At 32.5% G+C, this 11,988-nt stretch overlaps 1 protein-coding gene across 1 annotated transcript; it reads left to right on the top strand.

Annotated features, from left to right (window-relative positions):
* On the top strand, positions 1–4,561 carry LOC139875842 (putative E3 ubiquitin-protein ligase RF298). Its single transcript, XM_071863137.1, has 3 exons — positions 1–65; positions 1,477–2,939; positions 3,793–4,561. The coding sequence occupies exons 2-3, from the start codon at positions 1,494–1,496 to the stop codon at positions 4,285–4,287; spliced, it is 1,941 nt and encodes a 646-aa protein (XP_071719238.1). The 5' UTR covers positions 1–65; positions 1,477–1,493; the 3' UTR covers positions 4,288–4,561.
* Positions 4,562–11,988: the final 7,427 nt, after the last annotated feature.

Genomic DNA, 11,988 nt, shown 5'->3' with positions numbered 1-11,988 from the left:
GTGTTTTTCAATTGATTTTCAGGAACTGCTTGAAGTGAATTTATCTGATAAAAATTCAATTAAAGGTAAGATTTTTATTTTACTTTATTGGTCAATTTTTTTAGCATTGATCATATGCTTATGTCATGACTGATTTAATTGCAATTACTCTAATTGATTTTGTTTTCCCATTACAATTATAGGATTACAAAGTTGCTTTGATGTTGATCATATGTACTGTTAATTTGTCAAAAATCATGATTTAAGTCTGTCATTTGTTCATTTCCAGCGTTTTCAATTGTTGATGGTGGGTTTGTCCCACGAATGATGCCAATTCCTCAAGCATATTTTCACTGAAAGGTGGATATACACTTGAGTGATATATAGGGGTTTTTAGGATCAACGGGTTTAACTCTTGCCGTGAATAACCCTAGCCGAGATGAAGATCTAGGGAGGGTTGTTATAGGCTGATTCGACCGATGAGGCGATGTAGGTATAACCCTAGACGAGGGAAATGAGAGAACTCGTATGACCAGTGGCGGAACTTGAACCCGGATACAGATGGGGCGGGTGTATAAATTTAATAAATTTTTCATTGTAAACAGGGTAAACACTAAAAAAAAACCTTATTTTTTGGTAAATTTTTTTTTAAGTGTAAAACTTTTTTCCCTGTTAAATCCAGGTGGGGCGGATACCCCCTTTGGGTTACACAATCTTCCGCCCCCGCGTATGACTGTACAGTGGCGGAACTTGAAGCAGACCACAGACCACAGATGGGACGGTCGCCCAAGCCTAAATTTTTTTCATTAATAGGGGTAAACACTAATAAAAACCTTATTTTTTAGTAATTGTTTTAAGTGTAAATTCTTTTTGTTTTGAAATCCAGATGGGGCGGGTGCCCCTACCTGTCCCTTAAATGTTCCGCCCTTGTGACCGTAAGAGAGACAATGGGCCGCTTACGGGCCAGGCCCAAGTGTGAGCCTAATGGGCTACACACATCAACAGTTATGCATTGTGTCTTTAAATTGTTTTAGTTTACTTCCATGGATTAAATAGAAGATTATGAATCTTTTTCAAAATTGATTCTTGTAAGCTCCACGTTTTCTTGGTTCTTATGCTTATGTACAGTGCCGAGTCTACACTATAACAAGTGTGGTCCATCGACCCCACTAATCTAGAAATTTTAATGAAATACTCTTCAGATTGTACCGGACACCACTAAATTTTACTAAAAGACCCCATTTAATTATGAGATTTGTAGTTTTTTGTAGGTAAACAACCGCTACAGTACCTTCAATTATAATTAGTCGTGAAAAATTTTTAGGTCGTCATTGAGTTTTAATCCTGGATTCGCCACTACATATGTATACAAGGGAGTTTATTTATTTTTTTTTAATTTTTTTTTTATGTGCATATTGTACATGTACATTGAGACTAAATGTTGCCTGGATTTTTTTCTCATTACTTCTAACAGAAAGTTATTTTTTAAATATGAAGAATTTGAAAAAAGATTAATGGAAAAACTGAAGTCTAGCCTTGATGTATTGGAGGCTACGTTCGAGGATAATATGGAAGCACTAGATGATGATGTTGGTTGGGATAGTTCAACTGTAACTGATCTTACAAATCTGTTATCAGACAGTTTACACACATGTTTTCAAACCGCTATAAAACAAATTGTTGAAAACGGTTACACCAACGAAGTAGCTGAGTCAACAGTTTTGAAATGTGGTCCATTTTATGGCTTAACAGACATGGTTTCATCTATCGTTGACCGTGCTTTAAATTTTCTAAACAACAAACCATGTCATGTTGCAAAATGGCCCGAGTTTGAAAATTTGAATACGTTGGTTGAGTACATGATATTTGAAATGGTGACTATGTATAGAAAAATTAAGCCGTCTTTATCTGTTCGTGAAGCAATGTGGACTTTGTTGATATGCGGTTTGAATGTTCTAGATGCAAGTGAGGCCGATTTAGACCCTCAAAAGTTTTCGATACGTAGTCTTAAACGCGTTAAAGATGAGGGCTCATTGACAAAACCCGAACCCGAACCCGTATACTCGAGTGTTAGCAAATCGGCTTCGGATTCAGGGAAAAAAGTTGAAGAAAATTGTCAATGTTGTAACAAAAGATGCTTAGGGCACAGACAAAACAATAGTAGAAAAAAGACGTTCGAAAAGCCTTATAAGGGACGAATGTCGAAAAGAGCCTTAAAGGCGAGAATTACTGGTTGGGGTGAATTGACGATTGAGAGGAAGCCATCGTCATCCAAATTGTCTAAAATTACCGATTTACCCTTGAATGAAACTAAAGAGAAAACGGAGGTTAAACCAAAGCCGGAACCGGTCCCACCCGAACCGGAAAAAACAGCCGATTACTATCTGGCTGGCATACCGTTTGATGAATCGAAAGGTGAACACGTGCCTCAAGATGAAAAAGATGAAATGATACTGGCTGGAGTTAGTAAAGTTGAATCGTTGCAAAAAGAAGTTAAAATTTGGGACGAATGGGCAAATTTAAAAGTTATGCAGGTGGCGAAAAGACTAAGTCATGATCGAAACGAGCTTAGTAAGTTGCGGGCTGAAAAAGAGGAAGTTGAAAAGTTAATAAAAGATAAAAAGGCAAATGATGAGAGTAAGTTTTTTAAACTAGGGGAAGTTACTGGTGCTTTAAATGCTACTAATTATAATATTGAGATGGCTAATTTAAGTGTTAAGAGGCTTGAGTCTGATAAATTAGTGATTAAACAAGAAAAGGAAAAAGCTGATATTCAAAGTTTGAATGCTGCTAAAAATTTGGAGGAGTTTTTACGTAAAGAGAAAGATGCTTTGAAAATGTCTGAATCGTTTGGGTCTGAAAAGAGCTTATTGGAAGAGGAACTTAAATTACTGAAACGGGAAGTGGCTCCTAAGCAACGTGATCTCGAGAAGGCTAAATGTTGTCTTAAAGAGACTGAGGTAATTTTTATTTTTTCTTTATTTGCTGGTGGTCAAACTTGGTCAAACTCTGGATTACTCGGGAAATTGTTCAAAAATTGGAAAATCTGTCAAAGTCAAACTTGGTAAACATCCGAGTACTTCCCGAGTTGCAGAGTACTCAACTTGGTCATACTTGGTCAAACTCTGGATTACTCGGGAGATTTGTCAAAGTCAAACTTGGTCAACATCCGAGTACTTCCTGAGTTGACGAGTACTCAACTTGGTCAAACGTGATCTCCAGAAGGCTAAATTTCGTCTTAAAGAGACTGAGGTAATTTTCATTTTGTCTTTATTTTCTAGGTCAAACTTGGTCAAACTTGGTCAAACTATGGATTACTCGGGAAATTGGTCAAAACTTGGAAAATCTGTCACAGTCAAACTTGGTCAACATCCTAGTACTTCCCGAGTTGCCGAGTACTCAACTTGGTCAAACTTGGTCTAATTTTGGATTACTTCGGTCAATACTCGGAAATTCTGTCAAAGTCAAACTTGGTCAACATCCGAGTAGTGCCCGAGTTGCCCGACATGGTCAAACTTGGTCAACATCCTAGTACTTCCCAATTTGTGCGAGTACTCAACTTGGTCAAACTATGGATTACTCGGGAAATTGGTCAAAACTTGGAAAATCTGTCAAAGTCAAACTTGGTCAACATCGGAGTACTTCCCGAGTTTCTGAGTACTCCCTAAAAGGTCCCGACCGAGTACTCCCCGCGTAGCGAAATTTGCAACCTTGACAGAGATTTTAATGTTTTAATTGAACTATATTATTGTATATTGTATTAATAATAATATAAATAAATATAAGTTCACTAATGCAATTGAAAATACTCAGACTAGATTATTAAACGAGAAAAAGGAGACTGCAAAATTTCTTGAACAAGTCGATTCAATCAAGAGTGAAAGAAAACGTCTTCAGGCATTGGCGAAGAAAGAAAACGAGATTGCTACAACGAAGGCTGATAACGAGTTGAAGAAACTTGAAAGTGAAATAACGCGAATACAAGATGAGATTGCTGCATTGAAATTAGAAGCAGAAAGGAAGAAAATTGCAGCAATGAGAATGGGCATGAACTGGCAGCCTTCTGACGGGACTTCACAGGTGAAACTTTCTGGAAATGAGGGCAAAAATGGAAATATGAGCAGGAAGAAAGATCGAGAATGTGTGATGTGTTTGTGTGAAGAGATGAGGGTGGTTTTTGTTCCGTGTGGTCATCAAGTTGTTTGTGCAGGTTGTAATGATATGCATGAGAAGAAAGGGATGAAGGAGTGTCCATCTTGCAGAACTATAATTCAGAGGAGGATTGTTTGTCGTTTTGCTAAATCTTAAAAAAGCGAGTGGAGCAAAACGCTAATTTTTGGTTTATGAGTTAATTTTCCTTTTTCTTAGATGATGTTTCTTTTAAAAAATGGTGTTTTTTAGTTTTATTTTGGGGTAAAAGGTGAAAGGTCATAGAAGGTTACAAAAATTGATAGATATGGGATTTTTAAGGGGGTATAGAAGAGGATGACTAGTGGGCTCTTGAGATAGCAAATTGGATCATATACAATTTTAATATTGGTCTTTTGGTTGAATCTATAATATTAATCCAATATTTTGGTTATGTTGCATCTGGTACACTTTTTTTTTTTTTTTTTGTATCTATGACTGTGTATGTGGTGAAACATTGAATTGCAGTCTCACTATATAGAAATATCACTAGGTATTTTTTTATTTTAATGTTTCCATACTCAGAAGACTTGATGTCGATAACAAATTGGCGATGGTGAATGGCTCGAAGAGTCTTGTGGGGCCACGATAGAAGATACAGATTTTCGTGTAGTTGTATCGTTGATTGACCATCAAGATCAGAACTCTTCATCTGTGGATGGTGATGAAATTAGTAGTACAGAAGGTAAATATATTTGCATTGATTATTTGATCTGTTGCATCAGAATCGTATTTCGGTGTGATTGCAAGGTAAACATACTCAATGAAGTCGTTCTGCAACCTTCTGAAAGGTGATGTATATTCACTCGTGAAGTCCTCCTTAGATTTAAAGAGGTTACCAATAGGTAAAAACTCTGTTTATCAGTCGCCAAATTTTGATAAATCTTTTACATGTAAAAGATTTTTACCAAAGGAATTCTGACATAAGGGTATCAAGAAGTCTCATTAACTATAAGGTTATAAGTTTGGGTCTCATCATGGACAAAAATGAGTGTGTGTGTGTGTGTGTGTGTGTGTGTGTGTGTGAGTGTGTGTGACGTTCCAAAAAGAATAAAAAAGATTTTGACCTATATCATTGATTTGTATGTAGTACAAGATCGCTAAAATCTTGACAAATCGATTATTTAAAGTTATTCAATAACGTAATTATTTAAAAGAAATCGACATTCATCGCGGAGAAAAAATATTGATGGGTATCTTATGCTCATTGAAGTCGGTTCTTGGTACAAAAAGTACAATAAGAAGTTTCCTATTTTTCAGATTGACTCTGAGAAAGGTTTTGACTTCTTGATCATATGGATGACTTGGATTTTGAACCAAATGAAGGAGATGGATTGCTATGTTACAACATCTTTCAGTTTTGGTTAATAGTGTTAGTTTGTTCTTAAAGAAGGAATTCAATAACGTGGTCCCCTTGATCCGTTTCTCTTTATTATTATTACTATCATTTATTATAATAGATTATAGAAGATTATAGACGGGTTATATCTATTCTATGATGATGAGATAAACTCGGTCATTTTACAAGATGTACATTGGTCTATTTGAAACATAATTATTATTTTCTTTCGTTTTATATTCCCTTTTGTAGATTTTAGCTTTTAGTTATTCGGTTTAAGAATAATTAGTAGTTCCTCGTTCACACTCAACATCAAGTAATAGTTAACGGCACGGGTAACTCAATTAGGAATTAGAGAAGTGGAGTAGAAATATTGTTTAGACATAGGGTTTTTTTTTTTTTTTTTCTTCCTTAGAACATCTGCAAATTTTTATTAAAAACCTTTAGTTGTTATGATAATTCCAAAAATGGTGGCCGACAATTTCAACAAATCCAATCCAACTTGATGCATATAGCGTGATAATTGAACAGTAAACGTTGCACTATAAATATGAACCATGTAATGTTGCAGTATGAGGACTATATAATATATACTCTTCTCATATAATCTCTTTGCTCCTCTTATAATTTTATTAGTATTCTTAATCAAGAATCAAACCACTAAAGGTAGTTATAAGTACACTGAATTATAACATCAAACCACTAAATGTAGTTATAAGCCTACTGAATTATAACACGTTATCAGCACGAAGTGCTCCGTATAATCAAGGTTTATCTAAGAAAGCACAAGTCATTAATCAAGGTAAGAAATTCTTTAACGATATCTTCTATTATTTATTAGTAAGGTAAATATTATTATCATCATAAGTAAAATTATATTTCTGTAATCTAACTTTTATTAACTTCACTAACATTTATATTTATGTTATATATGGTCGGTTATACCGCCTGAATTATATTTATGTAATTTAACTTTTATTAACTTCACTAACATTTATATTTATGTTATATATGGTCGGTTATACCGCCTAAATTATATTTCTGTAATTTAACTCTTATTAACTTCACTAACATTTATATTTATGTTAACTAACATTTATGATTACTTATGCAATTAATTATTATTTATTTCATGCATACTAATGTTTATTCTTAAAATTTATTATTTATGCATAATATGTTTATTCTCTTAATCCCCGTATTTATACTAAATGTATTTATAGTAATCGTATTTGTACCAATAAAATTCTTTTATTAAAATTATTATTAATACAGCAAGTACATAACAGTCGTTAACGTCAACTAACGACGTTACAACGATCATATATACATAACGGTTGTTAACGTCAACTGACGACGTTACAACGACTATATTTTTCAAATATAAAATAAACATATCCGTTTTTACATTTTCACAAATCAATCTTCATTTTCTCATATTACCACTCTCAAAAAGTTTTTTTGTAAAGATGATTCATACAAGGATGATTTTTCCTATTGTATTGGTCATACTAATTATCATCATTATTGCTAATGTACCACCGAGTGAACCTATATTCTATCCTGCTCTTGTGGTATTATCATTTGTAATCATGTCATTATTCTGTTGTTTGCTACTTATGAATTTAAAATGATTCTAATTTCATTTTATTATTTGTCTATGAATAGAAGTTGATTATGATTATGATTTATGTTGTTCATATTTTTGATAATAGAAAATGTCGAATTTGAAAAGGCTTAAATTTGCTCCTTTAGAATCAAGTGAGAACAACTACTCAACATGAGTTATGAATGTAGAAAAACATCTCGAATCAATCGGTATTTATGAAACCCTGAATGAAAATAACAATTGTTCCGAACAAGAGAAAGCAATAGCAAGTATTTTTCTTAGCAAACATATTGACGAGTCTTAGAATCTGCATATTGTATTATTAAAGATCCAAGTGTATTATGGAAAGCACTCAAAGATAGATATGATATTAATTATTCAGAAACAATCGTGATCTATGAACAAATAAAATTGAAGATGTTAGTAGACACTCATATAAGAATCCCAGAGATTCTTATTAATGATTTGGTAACATGGATCATCAGTCTAGTATTTCTTGAATACATGAACATCTTGTTTAGCTCTACAAATAAGCCCCAAGAAAAGAAAACGAGAGTGAATCTGTTGAAAAATCTTAATTAAGTAAACCCTAAGCTACCTTCAGACTTAAATGACCTGAATTTTCTAAGATGCCTAGCTTGTTATGTATCACTCCTAAGTAAATGATTTTAGACCATAATATATATATGTTTATTAGGTGTTATTTTTTTTATGTACTTCGGATTGTAACTTGTTTGCAGGTAATATAATTTGATTATCTGGCTGAAATATTACTCATTATTTGCTTATCTTATTTGAAGTTTTAGTATGAATCTTGCTGAAATACATCATCAATTAAATGGTAAAGACCTATGTATTGTAGATGGTGGTAACATACACACTATGATCAAATCTAAGAAATATTTCATTGATTTAAATCAAATGAAGGAATTATAAATACTATATCGGGTCTTGCAAACTTGATATAAGGAACGAAAAAGGAAAAAAAATTCATATTACCAAATGGTACAAATTTTCTGATAAACAATGCCTTGTTTTCTCAAAATCAAAGAGAAATTGATTAAGTTTCTCTGATATATATATCATAATGGATATGATTATTGTAGTGACCCGAACTTTTCCATATTTATATATATATTAAATGAAATTGTTATTTACATGATTAAGTGTTTCCAACATGTTAAGCAATCAAACTTGTTAAGACTTGATTAATTGAAATAGGTTTCATATAGACAATTGACCACCCAAGTTGACCGGCGATTCACGAACGTTAAAACTTGTAAAAACTATATGATGACATATATATGGTTATATATATAGTTAACATGATATTATGATAACTAAACATATCATTAAGTATATTAACAATGAACTACATATGTAAAAACAAGACTACTAACTTAATGATTTTGAAACGAGACATATATGTAACGATTATCGTTGTAACGACATTTAATGTATATATATCATATTAAGAGATATTCGTACATCATAAAATCATGATAATATAATAATTTAAAATCTCATTTGATATTATAAACATTGGGTTAACAACATTTAACAAGATCGTTAACCTAAAGGTTTCAAAACAACACTTACATGTAACGACTAACGATGAATTAACGACTCAGTTAAAATGTATATACATGAAGTGTTTTAATATGTATTCATACACTTTTGAAAGACTTCAAGACACTTATCAAAATACTTCTACTTAACAAAAATGCTTACAATTACATCCTCGTTCAGTTTCATCAACAATTCTACTCGTATGCACCCGTATTCGTACTCGTACAATACACAGCTTTTAGATGTATGTACTATTGGTATATACACTCCAACGATCAGCTCTTAGCAGCCCATGTGAGTTACCTAACACATGTGGGAACCATCATTTGGCAACTAGCATGAAATATCTCATAAAATTATAAAAATATGAGTAATCATTCATGACTTATTTACATGAAAACAAAATTACATATCCTTTATATCTAATCCATACACCAACGACCAAAAACACCTACAAACACTTTCATTCTTCAATTTTCTTCATCTAATTGATCTCTCTCAAGTTCTATCTTCAAGTTCTAAGTGTTCTTCATAAATTCTACAAGTTCTAGTTTCATAAAATCAAGAATACTTCCAAGTTTGCTAGCTTACTTCCAATCTTGTAGAGTGATCATCCAACCTCAAGAAATCTTTCTTATTTATAGTAAGATATCTTTCTAATATAAGGTAATACTCATATTCAAACTTTGATTCAATTTCTATAACTATAACAATCTTATTTCGAGTGAAAATCTTACTTGAACTTGTTTTCGTGTCATGATTCTACTTCAAGAACTTTCAAGCCATCCAAGATCCTTTGAAGCTAGATCTATTTTTCTCATTTACAGTAGCTTTATCCAGAAAACTTGAGGTAGTAATGATGTTCATAACATCATTCGATTCATAAATATAAAGCTATCTTATTCGAAGGTTTAAACTTGTAATCACTAGAACATAGTTTAGTTAATTCTAAACTTGTTCGCAAACAAAAGTTAATCCTTCTAACTTGACTTTTAAAATCAACTAAACACATGTTCTATATCTATATGATATGCTAACTTAATGATTTAAAACCTGGAAACACGAAGAACACTGTAAAACCGGACATACGCCGTCGTAGTAACACCGCGGGCTGTTTTGGGTTAGTTAATTAAAAACTATGATAAACTTTAAAAAGTTGTTCTTCTGGGAAAATGATTTTTCTTATGAACATGAAACTATATCCAAAAATTATGGTTAAACTCAAAGTGGAAGTATGTTTTCTAAAATGGTCATCTAGACGTCGTTCTTTCGACTGAAATGACTACCTTTACAAAAATGACTTGTAACTTATATTTACGTATGTTTTCTAAAATAGAGTTCAATATGAAACCATAGCAATTTGATTCACTCAAAACGGATTTAAAATGAAGAAGTTATGGGTAAAACAAGATTGGATAATTTTTCTTGTTGTAGCAACGTGAAAATTGGTAACAAATCTATATTAATCATATCCTAGCTAACTTATATTGTATTATACATGTATTCTAATATATTATGTAATCTTGGGATACCATAGACACGTATGCAAATGTTTTGACATATCATATCGAACCATGTGTATATATTATTTGGAACAACCATAGACACTCTATATGCAGTAATGTGGGAGTTAGCTATACAGGGTTGAGGTTGATTCCAAAAATATATATACTTTGAGTTGTGATCTAGCCTGAGACGTGTATACACTGGGTCGTGGACTGATTCAAGATAATATATATCAATTTTTTTCTTTACATCTAACGTTGGACAACTAGTTGTAGGTTACTAACGAGGACAGCTGACTTAATAAACTTAAAACATCAAAATGTATTAAAAGTGTTGTAAATATATTTTGAACATACTTTGATATATATGTACATATTTATTATAGGTTCGTGAATCGACCAGTGGCCAAGTCTTACTTCCCGACGAAGTAAAAATCTGTGAAAGTGAGTTATAGTCCCACTTTTAAAATCTAATATTTTTGGGATGAGAATACATGCAGGTTTTATAAATGATTTACAAAATAGACACAAGTACGTGAAACTACATTCTATGGCTGAATTATCGAAATCGAATATGCTCCTTTTTATTAAGTCTGGTAATCTAAGAATTAGGGAACAGACACCCTAATTGACGCGAATCGTAAAGATAGATCTATTGGGCCTAACAAACCCCATTCAAAGTACCGGATGCTTTAGTACTTCGAAATTTATATCATATCCGAAGGGTGTCCCGGAAGGATGGGGATATTCTTATATATGCATCTTGTTAATGTCGGTTACCAGGTGTTCACCATATGAATGATTTTTATCTCTATGTATGGGATGTATATTGAAATATGAAATTGTGTGGTCTATTGTTACGATTTGATATATATAGGTTAAACCTATAACTCACCAACATTTTTTGTTAAAGTTTTAAGCATGTTTATTCTCAGGTGATTATTAAGAACTTCCGCTGTCGCATACTTAAATAAGGACAAGATTTGGACTCCATGCTTGTATGATATTGTAACATCCCGCGTTTTTCCGTTAAATTTATTTTAACACCGTCTTTTTTTTTATATAATATCTTTCGTTATTCAAATTTGTATCTTTCGTTAACTAACGTTCATAATATTCTCGTTATCTAATTATAAAGTCATCCGTTACTCGAACGTTTTTAAAATATTCGTTGGGTTAATTCCCGCACCCGCTTTGAAACTCGAGGGACCGAGATTGCCAAATGGGCAAACTAGTTGACTAGGTCAACTAGTCAACCCACTTACCACATCCATTCATTTCATCTCCACCTCCCACCTTCATCCTCCTCTTTCTCTCTACTTCCCATTTTTGAACTCAAAACCCTCAAACATAAAATCATCATCTAAATCCGATTGGAGAAGCAAACATCAAAACAAAATACATATTTGGAATCCTCTCTTCATCCTCTTCAATTTGATACCAACTTCATCTCATTTGGGTAACTTTCTAAAATCACTAATTTTATGTGTTCTTGAGATTTTTGAGTTATAAAGTTGTTAATTAGTGTCTATGGCTCATTGTGATGTCGTGTATGTAATTTGTATGCTCGATTCGTTGTTTTTGGTGTAACTAGTTCAATATGAAAATTGCTTGCTAAATTCTTGATTTTGGATAATCAAATGTTGTTAGATTGTTAAAGTGCATGTTTTAAAAGTGTTACTAGTATCATTAGCTTCATTTTGATGTGTAGGTTGATTAAGAAAACTTCAAAAACATGATTATTGATTTTGAGATGTTTGACTAGGGTTTGATAGTTCTTGACATGAATTTTTGGATGC

This window comes from Rutidosis leptorrhynchoides, chromosome 1 (genome assembly GCF_046630445.1).
Source record: "Rutidosis leptorrhynchoides isolate AG116_Rl617_1_P2 chromosome 1, CSIRO_AGI_Rlap_v1, whole genome shotgun sequence".
Taxonomy (NCBI): Eukaryota; Viridiplantae; Streptophyta; class Magnoliopsida; order Asterales; family Asteraceae; genus Rutidosis; species Rutidosis leptorrhynchoides.
This window is presented reverse-complemented; position numbering and strand designations above follow the sequence as displayed.